We start from the raw sequence: 24986 nt of genomic DNA, 5'->3' as shown, positions 1-24986 counted from the left end.
CGTGTATGTAAAAAAATTAAATAATAAAAAGGCCCCAAATGCAATAAAACAACAAACTGTAACTTTCCTCCACTCTAGTCCCGCACTGATCTCCCCCCGTTCATCGTTCATCCTATCAGCATTCTGTGGTACTTTTAGTAGGGCACATCAAGTGACCACTGTAACCAATCAGTGGCCTCAATAGTTATGCTACAGACTCCTGGTGATGGGAGCAATGATACCAGGCATACGAGCTAGGCCGCTGATTGGCTGTGGTAGTCATGTGACGTCCGCTCCTAGATAAACAGGATTCTGATTAGGGGATACGCATGGGATTGAAGGGGGAGGTAAGTAACAGTCTGCTGTTTTACTGCATTTAGAGCTATGGATAATCCCTTTTAATCTTAAAGGAGTAGTCCAGTGGTGAACAACTTATCCCCTATCCTAAGGATAGGGGATAAGTTGCAGATCGTGGGGGTCCGACCGCTGGGGCCCCCCGCGATCTCCTGTACGGAGCCCCGACAGTCCGAGGGAAGGGGGCGTGTCAACCTCCGCACAAAACGGCGGCTGACACGGCCCCTCAATACAACTCTATGGCAGAGCCGGAGCGCTGCCTTCGGCAATCTCTGGCTCCGCCATAGCGATGTATTGAGGGGGCGTGTTGGCCGCCGCTTCGTGCGGTGGTCAACACCCGCTATCTGGCCCCAGCGGTTGGACCCCCGCGATCTCAAACTTATCCCCTATCCTTAGGATAGGGGATACATTTTTCACCACTGGACTACCCCTTTAAGGGTAATGCTGTATTATAAAGTAAGATATTTACCTTGTGATAAGCTAACTTTTGTATTTTCTCCAAGTACCAGTAAAAAGTAAAGAAAAAAAAGATGGGAGGTGTACAATACTTAGGGTAGACTGAAATCCATGATGAACTCCAATCCAATTTACAAAATGTATCCTTGGATATCTCTGGAGTAAAAATTATTTCTTATGTTCCATTATCTAGCTCCAACATATTCCTCAGTGCAGAGACTGTCACATAAGTCCCGTTCTCCATAGGGTTCACGCCAGGGCTCAAGTCCTGCAGGAACGCGTAGGAACTGAGTTCCTGCACTTTTTCCACAGCAGGAACATGGTTCTCATTAGCAGGAGCCCTGCAGGACCAGCCCTTGAGTCCTGGTTCACACACTTATTAGGCCTAATTTCAAAGGAATCTAATTCATCCACTGAGTATTGGAGGAAACTAGAGAACTCTACCAACTTATGGAGATCATATTAACTCCAGGTCAATATATGTGCTTAGTTGGATTTGAACCCAGAGCCTCAATGTTGTGAGGTGACGGTGCCAAGGGGCAATCATAAGACCTCCATATAACTTATAGACATTACAGAAAAATGTTACACCATCTATCAGTGCCATCACTGGTGTTCCTCTATTCTGTGTCTCATCCACTTTCCTTGCACCAGAATTCCAATTTCAATTGTAAAGACAATTATACTAATTACTTTCTATAGAGTTTGTTTTGTAAACCTTTTTCCCCTGTTTCAAAACATAACTATTTATAGAAATAATATTCACTAAAATTAAACTGTTAAATGTTTGGTACTTTCCAAAATATTAGACCCTTTTCAAAATATCAAAAGGGGGTTGGGAGAGGGCAAGAATTAAACCCTTCTTTATTGTTCTTCAGTATTGTCTTACAATGTAGGCCGGGTTCCAACTGTGAGATTTATTGTCTAGATGTTACATTGAGGTGAATATGAACGTGAACATCTCCCATTCCAACTCCAGTAGTAATGACATTATGAATATTATTTAAGCTTTGCTCAACTGTATCAATTCATTGAATATTGAAAACCACTAAACACTTATTGGACACGTACAGTATATACCCATACAGGTAATTCATATATGCCCATAGAATACATGCTACGCTGCTCCCTCTCTGAAGATTACAATGAAGTAAGCAACAAGTGTGAGCACTGGCATTAGCATGTCAACCTATACATCAAAGTCATCATTACCATCTTTTGGAACCACTTTAGTTTTCATAGTCAGAATACTTGCGTGAGTCTTCTTACTCTCTGATGTGTCACCCTAGAGGTTGATGCCAGCAGATGCATCAGTACCCACGATTTTCATGAATCACGGCTGTATGGAACCAAAAATTAAAATGTTCTTTTCTGTTTGTGAAAGTAAAAAGTAAAAAACATTTTATGTCAACATGTTCCATAACAACTGTTGATATGGAAGCTGAATACACAGTATAGCCACAAGCAAATAGGTTTACTATTAGTCTGGTGTTTGTTCTTAAGGAACTCAGCACACTGTAGTAAAATACTGCACGGGATGATACGTTACTTATGATACTGATGTTTTAAGCTTAGTTACTCCTAAAAAGACAGTAATGAATCAATTACTTTCAGACTACTTATTGTTTATAGTCACAATACAAAGAATGAAGGTGGAATTCACCAGATAGCAAGGGATATCACTTTAATTTTCATATGTGGTGAGTACAGACAAACACAGCAGGGAGACGGCACTAGAAGCAAGCGCATACGGGAAAGCCGTTTCGTGTGTCAAAGCGCACTTCCTCTTGCCGACACTCCATATTTTTGTTTCCACCGTATTTTCAGCTGTATTTTTATCCATATATAAAAAATATTTTTTCGATTTTGGCAAAAAAAAAAAACTGCAGAAAATACATTTTTGAGCATACACCCTAGTACAGTATGCATATACAAAGCAGGAAAATAGCAGTGTATCACAGTACCAGCAAAATGGATGAAAATTTAACAAATCCCTAGGAAAGTGGCCTGTGGAGTGGATATAAAATTTGCACAATGTGAGTTTATGCTGATTCAACTCTATTAATTTAAGTAATTTACTCTAAATATTGTGGGTAATTAAATTTAACTGTCATTAGCAAAAACGTTTTATATAATGTAGATATTAACATTATATGCATATGTCTATGTGTATTTGTACATTGGTTAACAAAATGTGTCTCTGTGAGGACACCAAATACAGGAATTGTGGGTGAGCAAGCAGGGCTCTGTACACTGAAGACAAGCAGGGCTCTGTACACTGAAGACAAGCAGGGCTCTGTACATGAGGACAAGCAGGGCTCTGTGCACTTAGGACAAGAAGGGCTCTGTACACTAAGGAAAAGCAGGGCTCTGTACACTGAGAACAAGCAGGGCTCTGTACACCGAGGACAAGCAGGGCTCTGTGCACTGAGGACAAGCAGGGCCCTGTACACTGAGGGCAAGCAGGGCTCTGTGCATTGAGGACAAGCAGGGCTCTGTACACTGAGGACAAGCAGGGCTCTGTACAATGAGGACAAGCAGGGCTCTGTGTACTGAGGACAAGCAGGGCTCTGTAGACTGTAGACAACAGGGCTCTGTGCACTGAGGACAAGCAGGGCTCTGTACACCGAGGACAAGCAGGGCTCTGTACACTGAGGACAAGCAGGGCTCTGTGCAGTGAGACAAGCAGGACTGTGTGCAGGGAGGCTCTGTGACATGCCCCTAGCTCACACAGCAAGCTGATTGACAAGCCAGGAGCCTGTACAGAACCCTGCTTGTCCTGCCCTCCCTTCCTGTATTTGGTCTCCCCACAGAGACACACAGGCTATAGCTGCAGGGACAGCATTTTTTTCACCCAAAAATATACACATTTTTATACCAATGTATATTACAAATGTACATATAATGGTATTATCTACATTGTATAAAAAGTGTTTGCTAATGACAGGTACACTTTAACTCTAAATATTGTGGTTAATTAAAGAAGTACTCCAATGAAAGTTAACTTATCCCCTATCCAAAGGATAGTGGATAAGTAGCTGATTGCGGGGGGGTCCGACCACTGGGACCCTCTCCGATCTCTGCAACAGGACCCCGGCTCTCTCACTGAGGAGCGTGAGTCAACTACCGGTTGACACCACTCATTTCTATAGAAGCGTAGATGATGCCCGAGTGCTGTATTGGGTCTTTTCTGCATTCCCGTAGAAAGGAATGGAGCGTGTGCCTTCTACCGATAGAGGACACACGTTGACCTCAGTGAGAAAGGCGGGGTCCTGTCCCAGAGATCACGGGGGGTCCCAGCGGTCGGACCCCCACAATCAGCTACTTATCCCCTTTCCTGTGGATAGAGGATAAGTAAATTTTTGCCTTAGTTTTTCTTTAACTTTAAATATTGTGGGTAATTAATTCTAAATATTGCTGGTAATTTACTTTAAATATTGTGGGTAATTTACTCTAAATATTGTGAGCAATATTTCTAAACATTGGCCGGCATTTATCCTTTTAGGTGTAAGTGAAGCATTTTTCTAGACCTTTTTTTTGTATGCTGGTAATGTATAGGAGCACCAAATCTATTAAAGAGTACCCATCATCAACTACACTCTCCCTAATCCCCCTCCCTATCTGTCCCCAACTCTGACTAAGGCTATGGCTGTACTTAATTTAATTCAAATCCTCATATAAATACCTTTTTATTGTCATCTTCGGCAGCTCAGTTCCCTGCCGTGTGTGAGTGGAGGATGTGGGCGGAGCCTGGCAGGCGCGACATCATCTGATGCCTGCCAGGCTAGCTTTCGGCCTTCTTCCTGATGTAAGACCTCGATCAGACACGTATGTGTTTTTGCTGGGCAGACCCGATGTTTACAAACTGCAGGGCAGCGCTCCACTGACTCTAGGGCCAGGAGCGCGAGTCAGGAGCACGCCCTGCTGTGTTACGAGCACAGCACTTGCTCCCGCCTGTCAGATTGACAGGTGGGGAGCTGCGCTGAGTTCGTCACGTGATCAGCCAGTGCTCTGGGATTTCGGACTCATATCAGGCCAGCGTGAGTCTGAAATCAATAGAAAGCCTTGTGGCCAGGGACTCCTAGGGAGACCCCTGGTGGTGAACTTTTTAAACCTTAAAAAAATATAAAAGAAGTGAAAACTTTTGATGGAAAGCAATTAGGAACTTGTCTACAATTGATCGAGCTATAACATATTAAAAGTTTTTCTGATGCTAGGTACTCTTTAAATGGTCACAGTGCATTTGATAAATTTTGTGCAGGTACAAATTTTCTGAAATTTCTCTCTTCACATACACCAAAAAGCTAAGCTAAGTCTGGGCTAGTGTAGTTTTAGAGACTTTTCAGTGGCTTTGCGCCTTTTTTGTGCCTTTTCACAAAAAGGCGCAGTTCATAAAACCCTTCCATATCACGTGTACTGCCAAATTCAGTGGATTTGCAACTCAAAATCAGCAGAAATGTGCAAACCTAAAGCGGCAAAGAGGCGCAAATAAACCCTTCTTGCGCCTTTTGTGCGCCTTTTCTAGACACAAAAAAACAGTCTAAAGACAATGATAAATATCAGCCATTGAGTGTAAAAAAAAAAAAAATCTAAATATTGTGGGTTTCTCCCATTGAATTCAGTGTGGAAGTCCAAATTTGCAATGAATTTGCATTGATAATGATTTTGCTGAAATGCCTTAGATTTCCAGTAAAATCCACAACTGCAGATATGAAATATCTTGACTTTCTTCTGTTTACATCATCTAGACAGAAGCTAATCCACCACATATCTGCAATAAAACCCACATGATGCGGTACCTATGTGCCACTGTAGCTTTATACACAGCAACGCCAGTATATATAAACAAGTGAACCCCAGAACACCAATGTGCAGCCATGGTGATTATACTAGTCAATTGCATAGCTAGTAATACTCTTATATAACTTTATTGAAATCACTCTCTTGACAAGCTCTTATGCAGACTATACATAAAAAAAAACATACAACAGATTCTATGTAGTGTCATCGCGCAGTCTTGCATTCCAATAGTTTCTTCCCTTTGTCCCCTTCTTTGTGCTAATGCACATTTGGTAGTTTAGCCAGGGGTAGAAGACATAGAGAAGGAAATATGTCATGTGAAATGTTATACAGCGGTACCTCAAGTTACGATATTAATTGGTTCCAGGACGACCATTGTATGTTGAAACCATTGTATGTTGAGACCATAACTCTATGGACCATAATTGGTTCTGAAGGCCCAAAATGTCATCCAAAAATAGGAAAAAGTGAGGATTAAAGAAAAATAAGTAGATAACTAATACAGATAAAACAAATCCTTACACATACACCATGCAGCGTGTAAAACAATGGTTAGCTGTCAGCAGCCCCGATCCTCCGGTCAAGTCCTCGACCACCGTTCCAATATCAGCCAGAAAGCAATAGAAAGATGGATCTACAGCAGGCGCTTTAACAGCATGAATTAAGGATGAAATGTTCAAAGATCATATAGCAATTTATTTGGGCACACAAAGCAATGCGTTTCCTGCCCGTAGCGGGCACTTCATCAGGCAAATGTGCATGTGCCAGATGAAGTGCCCGCTAGGGGCATGAAACGCGTTGCTTTGTGTGCCCAAATAAATTGCTATATGATCTTTGAACATTTCATCCTTAATTCATGCTGTTAAAGCACCTGCTGTAGATCCATCTTTCTATTGTTTTCTGGCTAATGGTCCAGAAAAGACCATTGTATGTTGAAACTATTGTATGTTGAGGCCATTGTAAGTTGAGGGATCACTGTATATCATTGCCCAAAAGAAGCATATGAATGATACATTTAGTTCTGCTACATCATAGTTTATTTGGTCTCTTAGACTACCAGCAGACTAGACGTCATGTAGCAATGAATTTCTATACAGAACGTGGAGAAAGTATTCTGTACTATGTGCCTCAAAAGACGGATAATTACAGAGATTAAGGTTTAGGCAGTTCTCAGCAGGTTGGTGGGAGTGACTGAGGATTGGTTGATAATTGATGTTCTGAGAAGGTTCTATAGTCCCTGTTAGGAATATTGTACTGTGAAAGCAAAACAGAGGAAGACGGGTCTGCAGCACTTTCATGTGGGTTTACACCACACCCAGCATAAAACAAGCTGCCACAGCCAAGAACAGAAACAATTAGGGTGGAACAAGGGACACGCCTTCCCGGTAAAGAAAGGAAGATAGAACACGATCCCTGACTATAGTACGAAGCAGATGCTAATGAGTTGGATGGAAAAAAAAAAAGATGGAAACAGGAAATAAAGGGGACCACTCATCAAAGCCCAACCTTATGACCAATCCAATAATAGCTCCTCTGCACAGACATGTCTCAGTCCAGGTTACGTCTACATCACTCACTACCTGGAAAGCTTTCAGTTTAGAATTTTATTAGTTTCAATTATTTCAATCATGAGAATATTTCAAAATTGCTGACTAATCAGTTATTCGTGAGAAAAGCCATTAGGTTAGAAAGGTCCTTGGTTACATTGGAGTCACATATCTGCTGGAATCACTAGCTTGAAGAACAATTAAGTGTCCATAGTACAATATACAGTACTGCCTTGGCTTCATAATAGGATTGACTCTATAAGTTGTCCACCCATCTATGTAGCTCCCTTAGGCTGCATTCACATCTTGGTTTTACACTACGGGTGCCGGATCCGGCTGGGGGAGGGGCAAACCGGGCTCTCCCTTACCCCAGCCGGACCAGCGCTAAACTCCATTCACTATAATGAGCCGACCGGAGTCAAACGGTGCCTCTGGTCGGCTCATTTTTGACCCGTATCCAGCTTTGTGACCAGACCTAAAACCGTAGTATACTACGGTTTTAGGTCCGTTCACAAAACTGGATTAGGGTCAAAAATGAGCCGACCGGAGGTACCGTTTGACTCCGGTCGGCTCATTAAAGTGAATGGAGTTCAGCGCTTGTCCAGCTGGGGTAAGGGAGAGCCCGGTTTGCCCCTCCCCCAGCTGGATCCAGCACCCGTAGTGTAAAACAGAGATGTGAATGCAGCCTTACACAAAATATGTAGCTGAATATTTAAAGAGGACCTGTGCTCAGTATAAAAGAAAAAAATGTTTGTATGTTTTTTTGTTGTTTTGTAGTCTTAGGTGCCTTGATTCCACTACTGTTTTTATTTTGATGCTACACTTCCCATTTGTTTTTCATTTATTCAACCAAACAATAACAAAAACTAATCCTTGTCCCAGGAAAAACCAGCGTTCCGAAAACTGAATTTATAAAAGGTTAGAGCTCTTGGAAAGCAATAACAACCAGGAAAAAGTGCAGTAAGACAGACCTTAAGGAATTAACAATAAACAAATATATTTAAGTAGACAAAATGTCCCATTAACATTCATGTACATGTTTGATCTTCCTCATTGACAATATTTGCTTTCTAGGTTATACAAATGTCCATGTGAGTCTTAGCCTGAGACTATACAATGTCAGTTGCTGCCTCAGGTATGAGGAATAAATCTTGGCTGTCTTTAAAGGGGTACTCCACTGGAAAACTTTTTTTTTTTTTTTTAGCAACTGGTAGCAGAAAGTTAAACAGATTTGTAAATTACTTCTATTAAAAAATCTTCCAGTACTTATCAGCTGCTGTTATGATCCACAGGAAGCTCTTTTCTTTTTTAATTTCCTTTCTGCCTGACCACAGTGTTCTCTGCTGACACCTCTGTCCATTTTAGGAAGTGTCCAGAGCAGGATAGGTTTTCTATGGAGATTTTCTCCTACTCTGGACTGTTCCTAAAATGGGCAGAGGTGTCAGCAGAGAACACTGTGGTCAGGCAGAAAGGAAATGTAAAAATGTTTTTACTTCCTGTGAATCATACAGCAGCTGATAAGTACTGGAAGGATTCAGATTTTTAATTTACAAATCTGTTTAACTTTCTGGCACCAGTAGATTTAAAAAAAAATGTTTTCCATTGGAGTACCCCTTTAAGGCAAACATTCAGTTATGTACTCGTCCCCGACAAACTAAAATACAAATGTGCAAGATTTGCTCAGGCGCAGTAAAAGCCACACAGAACTGACCAATATAAGTGAAATATTGAATAAATAACAACAAAAAATATAAATTTTATTACTAATTATGCTACAGCTTGTTTTAGGTTAAAGTTGCAGTTTTGACTTCGAATATGGCCTCAGTTTTGCTAAATGTGTTCTAATTATTTTCCATTGAAAACATAAAGAAAATGCACAAAAACCTATTGGTTAGGTGTAAAGTTTTGACAGATGTCGGGCTCTAGGACCAGCTCATAGTAGAACTATTGCAATGCTTATATAGTAGTGCCAACAATCTTATTGTCATGAAGCCATGCTGGCTAGATAGAGTATTAAAGGGTTATCCACCATAAGGTGATTTTAGTAGGTACCTGGCAGACAGTAATGGACAGGACATGCTTAGGAAGGATCTGCACTTGTCTTGGGGCTAAATGGCTATGTTGTGAGATTACCATAATACTGTGGCTAGCTTTTTGTGAACTGGTATTTCCTGTTTGAGTTTTCTTTTTTGCCTAAAAATCCCATAATTCCATTTTCCTCCCTCCCACACATCAGCCACCCCACCCATTGAAACATAAATGAGCTGCATCCATTCAAAAGACCTGTGGCTTTCAATAAGGGTGCCTACAGCTGTTGCATTAGTTGCAGATTGATCTCTCTCTCCCACCAAGCGATCCCTCCACCCATTGAAGCAGACAGGCTCCCTGTCATCAGCTGACTAGTGAGTCAGGTCTCGGCAGCATTGCAACCTGGGAAAAATCTGAGACAACTGTCATTTTGTTTGCTGTTAAAAGAAAAGAAGAATTGTGGGAAAACCGTCACACACAGGTACAGACACTAAATTATGAACTACACTAACTTTACAGCCCCTGTAGCATAGTCAAATAAAAAAAATCCTGGAGTACCCCTTCAATTGTGCCATCCATATATACTGTTAGCTTATTGCCTATTGCCCATCTAAACTCTGTATTACCCAGATAAATATTGCTCTACAGTGATAATGTAGTGTCATACATTGTTTCAAATATCTATAATATCTATACAATAATATTTAAGCAATTAATTAAACAATAAATGCTGTAGGGAAATAATATAAGGCAGATATACATATATACACAATGCAAAGTGCCATTGATCAAAAAGATGAATGCTGGAAATATGACTCCCTAGAACAGTGTTTCCCAAGCAGGGTGCCTCCAGCTGTTTCAAAACTACAACTCCCAGCATGCCCGGACAGCCAACAGCTGTCCAGGCATGCTGGGAATTGTACTTTTGCAACAGCTGGAGGCACCCTGCTTTGAAAACACTGCCCTAGAACCTCCCTCTTTTGGCAAAAAGAAGAGACAGTGGCACTCTCTGCAACACCCAGCAATGGCTGCTCCTATGCCATGCTGATCAGTGAAGGTCTCAAGGGTGGGACACCTACCAATAACACAAAAAGAGGATAGGCCAAAAGTGTATTACCCTGGGAAACCCAGGAAACCTTCTCTGGGAACACAATAAAACATAATTATATTCATTTGATTGGTATATGTATAATAATCATCTACATACATCTTAGTTTCAAAGTATTAGTCATACTAGAGCCGGTAATGTGCATAATTCTGTTTTACATCATAATGGCAAAGAACCCTGGCAATATGATCCCTGTGATGATGCAAAGTTGTAACTAATAGTAACATAACAGCCCTTTCTATTGACTCTCATAACGTCACAGACTTTATATATTATGCATTATTAATTATACGTTACAGAACTTCTCTATACAAGAGATAGCATAGAAATATTCCTCTGGTATTCTTTCAGAAATATGATCATAGGGGGAGATGTATCAAAACCAGTGTAGAGGGAAAAAATGACCAGTTGCCCATAGCAATCAATCAGATTGCTTCTTTCAGTTTTAACGCCTTTTCAGTTTTTACATTTTCGTTTTTTCCTCCTTAAATTTTAAAAATCATAACCCTTTCAATTTTCCACCTAAAAAATCCATATGAATTGGCTTATGACAAATTCTACTTTGTAATGACATCAGTCATTTTACCCAAAAATCTATGGGGAAACAAAAAAATAAATGATTGTGAGACAAAATTGGGGAAAAAACACGCCATTTTGTAAATTATGGTGGCTTCCGTTTCTACGCAGTACATTTTTGGATAAAAATGACACCTTATCTTTATTCTGTAGGTCCATGCGATTAAAATGATTCCCTACTTATATAGGTTTGATTTTGTTGAAAAAATTATAACAACATGCACAAAAATTAATACGTCCTCATCTGACCCCTATAACTTTTTTATTTTTCCGCATATGGGGATGTATGAGGGCTCACTTTTTTGCACCGTGATATGAAGTTTTTTTCAGTACCATTTATGTTTTGACTTTTTGATCGTTTTTTATTCATTTTTTTATAGTTTAAAAAGTTACCAAAAATATGCTTTTTTGGAATTTTTTTTACGTGTACACCATTGACCGTGCAGTTTAATTAATTATATATTTTTATAGTTCAGACAATTATGCACCCGGCAATACCACATATGTTTATATATATATATATATATATATATATATATATATATATATATATGTATATATATATATATATATATATATATATATAATTTTATTTTATTTTTTTAAATGGGAAAAGGGGGTGATTCAGACTTTTATTAGGGAAGGGGTTAAATCACATTTATTAACACTTTATTTTCACTTTATTTTTTTAATAATCATCAGTGTTATCGCGGTTCGACTGCTCCTGCCTAGATCTCAGGCACGGAGCAGTCATTCGGCGATCGAATGCACATGGGGAAGGTAGGGATCCTCCTTGTGTCCGTACAGCTGATCGGGATGCCGTGGTTTCACTTTCACTTCAGACACGGCGATCTACTTTGATCGCTGCGTCTGAAGGGTTAATGCAGGGCATCACCACGATCGGGGATGTCCGGTATAAGCCGCGGGTCATGGACGCTGATGGCCACCGGGACCGAACCGATATGACGTGGGGTTACATATGAATGTAGAGGGTCAGGCAAAATCTGTAGACTGATCCTAAGCAAGAAGACCCTCATTCTTGATCATGTGTCTTGTTAATGAGATTCCTTATGGTGCAAACATTTTCCATTTAGTGGAACATATCTTATACACTTCCTACTTCTGAAGGAGAGCTAATTTTCATTTCCTTTACGACTCCAAACATCAGTATCCAGAAGCTACATCAAATGCATCCCATATAGCCAACCAGTGCCCTGCTATGTAATGATGAGGGGCAAGAACCCCAAAACCGCATCTACAACTAAGGGTCTGGCTACTATATCGATTCATGTTTAGAGTACGTTCAGACGAGCGGATTTGCAGTGTATTTTATGCTGTAGATCTGCCGCTGAAGGACCTCTATATGCTGGCTTTATATGTGCCTGCTCGGAGCGGCAATACGCCTCTACGTGCAGACACACTGAAACGATATGTGTGAGTCGCGGTGCATGCGCGATGTACTCACACACATCGCGGCCGCTCCCCCTGCTCATTGAGCTACCGCGATGTGCGAGTATACTGTGCATATGCATGGCGACTCGCACATTGCAGTGTGTCTGCTCGTAGCGCCGTATTGCCGCTCCGTGCAGGCACATGTAAAGCCAGTATATAGGAGGTCTTTCAGCGTCGGATCCACAGTGAAATCCGCTGCGAAAATCCGCTCGTCTGAACGTACCCTTAAAGGTTTTTCTAGAAGCCTACCGTTGACTTTCTTTCTAGATGAAAGCTAAACTGCACACTCCCAGTGTAATAGCTTAACTCGTATAAATATTTTTATATGTTACGGTTGTGTCCTTGAGCCTAGGTTATGAGTCTGTAGTATGTGTACAACAAGGGAGTATACACCAGCAGGGCCCAGATTCATCAAACTGTGTGAGTGAAATAATGGAGTGATTTTCCCACAGCAACCAATCACAGCTCAGCTTTCACTTTACCAGAGCCCATTAGCTGAGCTGTGATTGGTTTCTGTGGGAAAATCTCTCCATTTTTTTTCTCTCACACAGTTTGATCAATCTGGGTCTCTATGGAGTAGCCACACAGTCCTCATGCTGTGCAAGTGTATATAGATAGCCTTCGCAAGTACTTAGAAAAAAAAGGAATAAGTGCTCCATAGAATAGTATTGTTTGTACCCACGGTGTGAATTTAATATATAAATGTACTGCTCACCATGGGTAGTTGTGTTGGCACATACACAACAATGCAAATAGGCGTGTAAGGTAGATCATCTGCTGCCCTCCGGGATAGGCATGGCAATAGGATATTTTGGCTTCAGAGGAACCCGGTCCTCGGCGCTGAACGACCAGACAGGTGTGTAGATTCAAGGCTAAGTTTATTGACCAGAATGCAACGCGTTTCGCTGCGCATGCGCAGCGAAACGCATTGCATCCTGGTCAATAAACTTACCTTGAATCTACCCACCTGTCTGGTCGTTCAGCGAAGAGAAGCGGGTTCCTCTGAAGCCAAAATATATCCTATTCGCAAGTACTTATCATCAAGGTGGGTGAGAGTATTATCAGCCTCTAAAGAGGTCATTCAGAATAGTGTCAAAGCTGGGATTTTGGGAATTAGGCCTAAAACTGTTATAAACAGTTGTTAGGGCTTAGACAGGTGCTGGTGGCTGGTTGGAGGTGGTTGTCCTGAGGACTGCATGTATCTATTGGGTTGACCCCTGTAAGTGTGAATCAATTTGAGTATATATGAGTAGTTAGAGGGTAGACAGGTGTCGAGTCGTGGTCCTTATTCTGTTTGGTTAATCTAAACTTCTGGTGCTGGTTGCTCTTATGTCAATTGCAGTTAGCGATTTGGTGAAGTAATAGTAATCCTAAAGTGCTGTTTTGTAACTGTTAACTGTTAAAGTCCGCCATGTTCAAGTTATAGTGCCTCCTAGTTTGTTGTAACTGTCAAGCATTGTATCCACTGTGGGAAGTTAAACTGCTACTCACTTAGAACCAGTTCTTTCATACCTGATCTTTTGTTATTTTTCTTGATTTGAAAAAAAACTCATGCCATAAATTACAATAATTTCCTTTCAATTGTTTGAGGTTTAAATTTATGAAGCCGGGATCTTCAGCTGTTAAATAAATATTGCTCTTTGTCATGTCTGTGGAAAAAAGCGGGGTGATCACCCTCTAAGTGTGGTGATGCAATGAATTTGCCAGGAGTTGTAATATTTGTCTTTATTGATCTATTTAAAGAATCTATATCAACACTTTTTATCTAGTTCTGCATAACTTTTTCCAAATTACCCAAAATTCCACTATATATTGTGAGTTTATTGTTATGGTTTATATGTAGCATCAATGAAGAGGGTGGAACGGAATCTAAGGGGTTACTGGTTTTCACCAGAGCCTGCCGCAAAGCGGGATGGACTTGCTGCGGCAGGTAACCCCCAGGTCGTTCCACCCGATAGCAACTCAACCTCACTGACTGCTGAGTCAGGCGCGGTACAGAAGGACTAGGCAAAAGGCAAGGTCAGACGTAGCCGAAGGTCAGGGCAGGCAGCAACGGTTCGTAGTCAAGGGCAACGGCAAGGGTCTGGATACACTGGCAAAGGACATAAGGGAACGCTTTCACTGGCACAAGGCAACAATATCCAGCAAGGACAGGAAGGGGAAGTGGGTTTTTATAATGTGGAAATGTTTGGTACTGATTGGGCCAGGCACCAATTAATGGTGCACTGGCCCTTTAAATTTCAGAGAGCCGGCGCGCGCGCGCCCTATAGAGCGGGGCCGCGCGCACTGGGACAGGACAGCAGGACGACGGGGCAGGTGAGGTGATTGGGATGCGACCCGCGAGCGGCCGCGTCCCGCTACGCGGATCGCATCCCCGCCGGTGATAACAGTGCAGCGCTCCCGGTCAGCGGGTCTGACCGGGGCGCTGCACGCAGAAGAACGCCGCGAGCGCTCCGGGGAGGAGCAGGGACCCGGAGCGCTCGGCGTAACAGAGTGTAAGGTAGTTTACATTAGTCTTTGTAAGAAAACATTGGTGAACATTGGTGATAAGTTAGCCACTGGTAACAGCTGACTAGCAAGATCACAATAAAGCTTAAAAGGGTACTCCGCCCCTAGAAATCTTTTCCCCTATCCAAAGGATCTCCAGCCTGGCACCCCAGTAATCCACATGCATAGAGAGACCTTCACTCTGTGCTGTATTACGCGAGACCACAGCCATCACGCCCCATGCAGATATCTCCCATAGACATTCATGGAGGGGGGAGTGACAACCATGGCCGCCCCGAAGCCTAGCAGAGCTGGCATTCAGAACATAAATATGCAGGATCCTATGGTGCCAGGCCAGAGATTGCGGGGTTCCAAAGACTGGACCCCCCGCGATCAGACATCTTATCCCTTATCCTTTGCATAGAGGATAAGATGTCTAAGGGTGGAGTATCCCTTTAAGTCGCTTTCAGACAAGTGTATTACAGCCTGCAAGTCCCAGCCTGACAGCAGGTCTATTTACCTAAATGTCATCAGGCCCATGGTCGATGCTAAAATACGTCTGGAAAAATCTGCCATAATTCCAAGACTAATATACACATTTTAATAAAATGTAATAAAAAAAATACCTTATTCTCTGCGAATCAAGAACTCATCATAACATGTACCAGATGCTACATTTTTCAAGATTTTATGAGGATTTTCAGCAGCCCATAGCCACATATTATGGGAATGTTGGGTCAAGCTTATTTTTAGCTGTACAATGCTTGCAGCACTGGCAGTTCTTATACATCCAGAGAAATATAGAAAAGAAATGGAGCAAAAAGAGTAGACTTGGATCCAAGACATGAAGATCTTTCATTTAGATCATATGGTACAGGTTACATCAAGGATGCTGAGAATAAAATAACAGGGGCTCGTCCAAATTCGGAGGAGCAGCGACAGCTCCGTTTCACGGCTAAACTCCACTTGGTCACGCTGCGAAACTGAGCCAAACAGCATGAAACAACAAGGGCTCCTTCTAAGTGGGGTCGGGGTGAGTGCCACGCTATTGTTATTCTTTTTGCTATATTTTGAAAGCAGTTTTCATAACTGAATAATTCAAACCAAATGTTCCGATTGTCAGTGACAAATGCTTTAACCAACAACAGTACACATTTCCCCTGAAACTGCATACTATTTACATAAAAAAAAAAAAAACACGAATTCCAATCAAGGTTTTTAGAAATTCCTCAGTAGCCATATTGATAGCCATGGTCTGCTGTTTAATGAATAACATAAATAAATAAATAAATAAAGCTATTAGAAATTTTTCATATTTTTAGGGAAATTTATGCAGCTGTGTGTTTATTTTTTATTTATTATTTTTTTTTAAACCAAAAATGTACCCTGACATGTGTCGCTGTAGGAAGTAGCCATTAGCGTTCATTTGTAAGCAAGTAACAGTGTCTATGAATCGGATGATGTTCCATCTATAATTATTAGTGGCACCAAGGGTTTACACAGCTGGTATTCAGAACACAGTTGGCTTCATCTCATAAGAATTTTAAATACACTGTGCATTACGTAATATTATATTCACAGAGGGTGGTGATATACAGATAAAGCAATGCGTGTGACAATGAGAATGGACTTACATAAGAAGGATACTTGAGAACATCTTTATATACTCTTCTATAATTAGAATTCCCAGAATCATCTTGTCCAAGGGTGACTCCTCTTCATCCAGTACATCAGGCCTGTATCTAATGCCCTGCTACTCCGTAACCCTTGGCTAAGATAAATTTGTTATATTTCGAAGTTTGGACAAAGAATGTTCTGAACCCTGGCGTTAAATCTGTAACAGGTCCCCCCCAACCATAACATATTTCTATAGTACTGGTCACTTCATAATTACCAGGATGACATTTTGACCCCCTCAGGCTCCCAGGACCAACTACATCTTTTTCCCCTATAGTTATAACTCTGGATTCCGGCATGGTACGTAAATATCATGGCAGAACTATAAAGATGCTAAAAGATGTAAAAGCTGGTGTAGATGACTAGTGGCATCTGAAATGAACCTTTTCTGATCCTTCTACATTCTTTACATCTATTGGATTTAATAACACTTGTTAGCATACTTTTGAAGAAACCTTCCTTGAGCGTGAATCATTCTAAAAAATGCTCCTTATGAAAGCTGTTTTAGGGTGTATCATATTTTCGTTATGAGTCTTGATGGTGAGAAGTCAACTTTTGCAGCTCTACATATTTAGCAGGGTTGTCCTAAATCCATTTCTCAACTCCAGTCATCAAGAAACTCCACCAGGTCATGATTCCAGGATATCCCATAAAAAGAGCATCTGATGCACGGACAATAATTATGTCACTTATGCGATACCAAGGAAATCCTGTAAGCATGACCTGTTGGGGATGACTTGAGGAATGAAGTTAAGGAACATTGTAGAGGACACATCATAGGTCGAAAGAATGGTCCTTTTGCCACAATTTGTTTAATATTGCTCATGTCCGACCTCTTATAAAATGCCATATTATATAGTGTTAAAGGAAATCTGCAGCAAAAAAAATTATCCCCTATCCACAGGATAGGGGATAAGTGTCTTATAACAGGGGGTCCAACTGCTGGGACCCCCCGCGTTCTCCCGAACGGGGTCTCGGCATTGCCTAATGCGCGTAACATCGAGCTCACTGAGCTTGGCAGACATGCCCCCCCCTCCATACAGCTTTATGGGAGAGGCAGGGAGGCTCGAGCGCCTCTCCCATAGAGATACATGGAGGGGGCATGTCGGTCACAATGTCATGCTATGGCCGACACACCTCCTGCACGGGAGAGCTACAAGCGTTTGGACCCCCACGATCAGACACTTATCCCCTATCCTGTGGATAGGGGATATGTTTTTTTCACTGCAGATTTCTTTTAAGGAAATAGACATTTTCCCTAGAATTATGGTGTATTATTTCTTGGGGTTGCCGTGCTACAAATACATTTTTGCATTTACTTTTCAGTCTCAAAATTCAGTGTCAAAGCACTCAGGGACTACATCAGCAAACAGTGGGGATGTTCATGCACTTATGTATATACACATAGGGCTGTATATTGATGTGAAGATCACAAAGAAATCAATAAATGCTGGATCACATATATAAGCTCAATTAGGGGAATATATAGAATAAATAACATGTGAGATAACAGTTATAAGATCTGTCACTATAGACAGTCTGGTGCCAGGAGGTGACCCCAGTGTAGATTGCTTAGAACAGTTACCTATGTGATCTGTTGGGAAACACAACAAGATATTGTCTTGCTGTGGGCTTCCAGCCAGGGGTTCCCCATCCATGCAAAACTAATGAATCAGCTCTGCTATTATCCAGCATCACCAAGCTCCCATCTTATCTTTCATGGCCTCACCTCTTCTTCCTCATTGCTATACTCCCTGACTAGGACCTGGTAACCAGAGTAATGGGCTGTCATGCAACATTTACAAAATGCGGTAACCATATAGGCCATTTGTCAAAGGCATTTCCAGCTGCCGACATTTAATACTAAAACAGCAGCTTCCTGCCACATAAGTCATATCCGTCAGTGTCTTGTAGAAAGATGTGGCCGTTTTTATTTCCATTTTAAATTCATACAACACTTTGTTATTGTGTATCCATTCATGTGTACACGAAGAATCCAAGACATCAACCAATGATAACAAGATAACATTTCTCTTTATTATGAACCCACTGAAAATTAGCAAATATACAACTGTAACATATTAACTGAACAGAATTACAAAGACAAGTGATCGGGTGGAAGGCAATGCCAAGGGATTTTGTATGTACATATACTAAAATTCCTTTAGTCATCAATGTGAGCAGAATACTGTCATATTAACAGATATTTGGAATAACTGAACAGCCATGGAAAACTGTATTAAACTCACTTGTATAGGTAGTAATCTTTAAAACATCTTTTAATCTTTAAAGGGGTACTCCCACCCTAGACATCTTATCTCCTATCCAAAGGATAGGGGAAAAGATGTCTGATCGCGGGGGTCCCGCCACTGGGGACCCCCGCATTATTGCATGCGGCACCCACCTCTTTTTACACCGGGACCGCTGGAGGCTCTGAGTTGCGAGTCCGGGACGGAAGTCCGTGACGTCAGGACTCTGCTTCTGTGTGACATCACGCCCGTCCCCTCAATGCACGGCCATCACGCCCCCTACCATAGACTTGCATTGAGGGGACGGGCGTGACGTCACACGGGGCTGAGTCCTGACGTCACGGACTTCCGTCACGGACTCGCTACTCAGAGCCTCCAGCGGTGTAAAAAGAGGTGGGTGCCGCATGCAATAATGTGGGGGTCCCCAGCGGCGAGACCCCACAATCAGACATCTTATCCCCTATGCTTTGGATAGGGGATAAGATGTCAAGGGTGAGAGTACCCTTTAAAGCGTACATTTCAGATCCAACAATTTTTTTTAAATATATCCCTCAGTACCTAATCCTGACCATGTGTATCTAATTTTTATGTGTCTAGCACCTTTATTTATTTATTTTTACACTTTTAATTTAGCTCACTAGTCTGAATTCCTTTCAAAGGGAGGGGGCGTGGCCTTACTGTGCAGGTCTCCGCCCCCCTCCTTCAGTATGCTGTCTGCTCATACATTTGTGTCATTGAAATGGATTATCTATCCTTTACTATAATAGTGTACCCATTCTAATGCCATTGTGTGGCATTGGACAATATTGCAAATATTACCCAGTGTAACTTTTGAAAAAAATAAATACTATATTATTGAGGACATATTTTTTTGTTCATAAGGATTTTCTTTGTTGCTGTTTAGTTCTTTTTTCATTTTCACCTTGCACTCCTGACATAGGGAATATTTGATATCCCCTACAATAAAGAAATTAGCCTACTCTGCCCATATAAGATAGATATTTGGGAGAAACCTTGATCATGCACTGGTTCCCAGCCAGGCTATAAGGACCAGATGCTTGGCATAGCAAGGTAACCATCCACAGTAAGGTAACCATCCAAGGTAACCATCCACTGTAATAGATATACAACCTCCTATTATGTTCTACAGTACAGGTAAGTAAACATAGAGAAACATGTGCCATTAAATGGCTACTCACTGTCTTAGCAACATGGTGCTGCCTCCATTTGCTTCTGCGTTGGCAGAGGGCCGTGCTGTGTGTCGGCCACACAGATCAGTGTTTGTCATCATCTCCACAACAAAGTGAGGGGACCATGCCTGCAAGTATGTGTACCCCTCCTATGATGCAGGACTCAGGTAACCTCTCTGCCCTAGAGGTAACCGGGGCAGCTCGAATACATAGAGAAGAAAGAATATAGAGGATGCATGGCAGAGCTTTCCTACAGAACTGGTAGCTGCAAATACAGTGAAGGAGTTTAAGCATACATGTGATAGGCATAAGGCTATCCTTCATATATGATAGGGCCAGGAGCTATTCATAGTTTTCAGTATATTGGGCAGACTAGATGGGCCAAATGGTGCTTATCTGCCAACACATTCTCTGTTTCTAATGGATTCTCCATGCTCTACTATAACAGTGTTACCATTTTCAAAGCCACAGCTTATATTTTAAATTAGCATTTCAAACCAGCCATAAAGGCACACAAATTCTCCTTCGAAATCTGTGCGGTACTGCCCCACCAACTCCGATGAGCAGGTCACCCACCAGACTGACCACATCTTTGCCTTCTCTAAGCGCCCGCTGTGACTTCAGAATCCATACACCAACAACTGTAAACAAAAGAAAACACATAAAACAACATACTTGTTATACAAAAGGGAGAGAGGGTGGGACAACCTCTGGGACCCAAGAGGGGAGACTGCAGGGAAAAGGCACCAGATCTGCTATAAGGTACCTGGGGAGGGGCTAATAAAGGGAAATAAGCCCAAAGGGGATTGGACAGGGTCCCCTAATAACCCACCCCCTCCCAGGGAAAAAACTACAGAAAAAGGGGGGGTGGTAGGAGAAATACATGAGAGAGTGGCTTAACTTAAGGGGAACCTTCACTCCTGGCTCACCGGTCAGGGGGCAGGCTAGTTAAGCACAGCCTGCCCCTCCAGGAAATATATTATGTTTATAATGATTTTCTTTGCTGTTGTTTAGTTTATGCTCCCTTAAAACTGGGCACCTTGCACTCTTTGTCATCCTCTAGTAATTTTTGCTGGCATGTAACATTCTACATTATCACATAATGTAAGACGCAGGTTCCTGGGATCACAATCCAAGAATAATGTGAACAAACATATAGACCAGCACATCTTTAATATGTTAACTACAAGGGGACATCTATTTTTTTAAGTTTCCACGTCAGTCATTTTTGTATGCTACGTTTGTATTTGTATTAGTGCCGATTTTTTAAAGGTTACACTGAAAGAAAACAATTTTTAACACAAGAGGGGTGTGCTGGATTGTATGCCTGGCCACAAAAAGCTGTCAGTAGCATCCATGGAGACAGGCTTAGTCTTTCAGTCCCTATCAGGATAGAATAGAAATTTACGGATGAACTCTCAATGACACCTTTGGATTCAAAAGTTTACATTCCACCCACCCTGGGGCCCTATGGTAAAATCAGGTATGAGTTTTTTTCAGTCTTGAACTTGAACTTGAACTTTTATTAACCGTGTTAGATGTAGATCAAGAGTTTGGGGGAAGATTGTACTTTTTATAAATGATTTTTAGATATGTTTTTATCATTTTAATGAGTTTCATAGCACAAAACGTGTCCAGATTCATGCCATATTAAAGAAACATCAATAAAGGGTCATGAAATAAAAAATAGTATTTACATGGTTTGAACAATCCCAAATAAGATGCAAATCCCATTTCTGAAAGATACATTACTGCAAGAAAAATTATCAATTTATAATTAATTATTATTTATTAGATTAAGATTTATGTATTTATACAGTGAGGATTTTACTGTACATTAGGCATATTTTGGTGCACATTAAAGAAGGTTTGTTGTCTATACTGTTAGGACAGCTACTGAATGATAATGCTATATCGCTTTGTAAATAACCTCTTGCTCTCTTTACAGGTTTTTTATCCAATCAGAATTTAATAATGCAAGATCAACCAAGCATGACCTTTACATCAGGATCTCTAGATAATGAGTGCTCTCCTATAAATCCAACAGATGAGGCCATACAAGATCAAACAGGTTCATTGACATCGTGTTTACCAATGGTAAGTAGACATTAAACCAGTGGTGGTCTTAAAGAAATATAATTATTTATTTTAATAGCTTAAAGAAGTTATCCAGGAACAGAAAAACAGAGCTAATTTTTTTTTCAAAAACCCCTCCCCGTCTGTCTCCAGGTTGTGTGTGGTATTACAACTTGGCTCCATTCACTTCAATGGAACTGATCTGCAGAACCACACCCAACCTGGAGACAGACAAGGAGTGGATTTTGAAAGAAACTAGCTCTGTTTTTCTCTTCCTGGATAACCCCTTTAAATATCGGTAGTCTGAAATCTGCCTCCTATATAATGATATGGTTGTTGCTCCTACACTGTACGCTTCAGCTCTATTTTATAGCCAAATACCAGGCATCTGGATTGTTTAATACGCAATCTGTCTGTTTGGAGCTGGTAAGACTAGGGTGCTGAATCATAAGAGATATGCCTGCCATCAACATTAAAGGGGGTTGTCCAGGGGTAAAAACAAAAAAGAAGTGAGACAGTATTAACCTACCCCGATACCAGCAGCTGCCGTTCTGTTCACGATCTCCACTCATCAAGGATTCTTTGGTGACAAGTGGAATTAGTGATACATCTACGCAGGGACTGCCCCATTCAGCCAGTCAGTGTCCTGTCTCAGTCAGTGGTTGGATGAGCAGTCATTATTTGTGGGGAGGAGGTAAAAGTGATGACTAGCAGGGAAAAAAGGCTGTCATAACAACATCTGCATGGGGTTTGGAGTAGGTTAATATCCCTTGGAGGTTTTCTTTATACCACCCACAGTCATATATAAAAAAAAATGTATCCATGTATGTATGAGCCCTTTAAACCTCAAAAGAAGATATGGACTTTGCTGCAAAGAGGATTGGTAGCAGTAGTGCTAAGAAAGTAGTAGCATTGTCAGGAGAAGAGTCAGGGGTTCTCTCAGGTCAGAGAATGCTACAGGTCAGAGAATAAGATATGAGCATAGTAAGGAATGGGGCCGAGATGACTTAGAGTCTGAAGTAGAACAACAGGTTCCAGATGTAAAATCCCAGGGGTAAGATAGAAGCAGTATCAAGGAACAAGATCAGTGGTAAGGTGGAATTATGATCAGGAGCATTAGGGTGCATGCACACCACGTTTTCAGTCTACGGCTGCCGGATCCGGCTGGGGGAGGGGAAAACCGTGCGCTCCCGTACCCCAGCCGGACCAGCGCTGCAATCCATTGACTTTAATGAGCCGACCGGAGTCACCGTTTGACTCCAGTCGGCTTATTTTTGACCCGTATCCGATTTTCTGACCGGACCTATACTGGCTTTGTAACATGTCAAAAAAGTTAAGGTTCTAATTTGTCCCCAAATACACCCAATCTCAATATATTGGAGCATCTGAGGTATTTGTTTGGATAAGAAGTCTGATCCATGCCTCAAAGAGTTCAGGCAGCATGAGGGGGGCCCACAGTCAGTGGGGTCATAAAAATTTTAAAATGCACACACTCATATAGTAAATATGAGAGAACTAGGTTTGGGAGATTGGTTGGAAAGCCCCAATCTTTACATGCAATCGGATTTTTTATTTTGTTACAGTTCTAAAGTGCTTTTGGCAGTTGAGGTTTTACCTTTAGGGAAATCCCTATGGTGTTATTAGTGAAACTTCAGCAGCAAGGAGAAAATGTAAAGATATAAATAGCATTCAAGCATACCGAGAAATCACATGTGGAGCTCCAGTACTTTTCAAAAGCACCATCTGTCTGCTCTGACACCCTGGATATTTACTAGTGATGAGCGGCATTGCCCATATTCGAATTCGCAATATTTCACGAATATATATATGAGTATTCATCCTATATTCGTGAATTTTGCGTATTCGTTATATTTGCATATTCGCGTATTCGAGGAAGAAAGCAGTGAGGGGGTGGGCAACTTTACTATTGGTTGCTAGGGATGTTGTTGATAACCTCTGACAAGTGTATTTGCATCATTCTAATTGGCCCACAAGTGAAAAGAAGGAATATGCAAATATGCACATATGCGAATATGCGCATATACAAATATTCACATATCCGAATATGCGCCTATGCGAAAAAAATGAATATTCGCAATTTCGAATATATAGCAAATATATCCGCAATATTTGCGAATTCATGAATTTGCAATATTCGCAAAAAATTTTGAAATGCGAATATTCTTGCCCAACACTAATATTTACCTTGATTTACTCTTCACCAAAAATACAAACAGTAATTGGCTGACACTGCCTGGTAAAGCACATCCTAGGCAAACTCTACAGAAAAAAATAAAGAAATCTGCAGCACATCACCAGCAACTGGAACTGGATGTTGATTCATTGGCTTGGTTAAAGGGGTATTCCAGGAAAAAACTTATTTTTTTTTTATATCAACTGGCTCCAGAAAGTTAAGCAGATTTGTAAATGACTTCTATTAAAAAATCTTAATCCTTTCAATAATTATCAGCTGCTGAAGTTGAGTTGTTGTTTTCTCTCTTGCAACAGTGCTCTCTGCTGACATCTCTGCTTGTCTCGGGAACTGCACAGAGTAGAAGAGGTTTGCTATGGGGATTTGCTTCTAAACTGGGCGGTTCCCGAGACAGGTGTCATCAGAGAGGACTTAGACAGAAAAGAACAACTCAACTCTAACAGCTCATAAGTACTGAAAGGATGAAGATTTTTTTAATAGAAGTAATTTACAAATCTGTTTAACTTTCTGGAGCCAGTTGATATATAAAAAAAAAAAGGTTTTTCCTGCATAACCCCTTTAACTTAGCTGGAAACCTCCCTCCACAGAACACATTTTCACATTATTTCACAAATGTTTATAATGGCAGGCTGCATTGGTATTCTATATATCAGATGAAACACCTGAATTCAGTGAAGTGGGGCCCAATACTTTAGTCCAAAAGGTCCTACATCCGGCCCCTGGCATTCAACTGAGTGTCAGCATGCATGTCTGATCCTCACTTTATGTAGTCAGGGGAGGGGGCTGTGGTGGCAG

The 24986-nt window shown here is 41.2% G+C and overlaps 1 protein-coding gene across 2 annotated transcripts in view; it reads left to right on the top strand.

Annotated features, from left to right (window-relative positions):
* The window catches only part of FOXN1 (forkhead box N1), a 155317-nt gene that overhangs the window by 87887 nt on the left and 42444 nt on the right, over nucleotides 1-24986 (top strand). For both annotated transcript variants that reach the window (XM_056559106.1, XM_056559107.1), the window contains one exon: nucleotides 21852-22000. In XM_056559106.1, coding sequence (XP_056415081.1) covers nucleotides 21852-22000 — 149 coding nt within the window. The remainder of the gene's footprint in view (nucleotides 1-21851; nucleotides 22001-24986) is intronic.

Source organism: Hyla sarda, chromosome 2 (genome assembly GCF_029499605.1).
Source record: "Hyla sarda isolate aHylSar1 chromosome 2, aHylSar1.hap1, whole genome shotgun sequence".
Taxonomy (NCBI): domain Eukaryota; kingdom Metazoa; phylum Chordata; class Amphibia; order Anura; family Hylidae; genus Hyla; species Hyla sarda.
The sequence above is the reverse complement of the archived record's forward strand: the minus strand, read 5'-3'. Positions and strand labels throughout refer to the sequence as shown.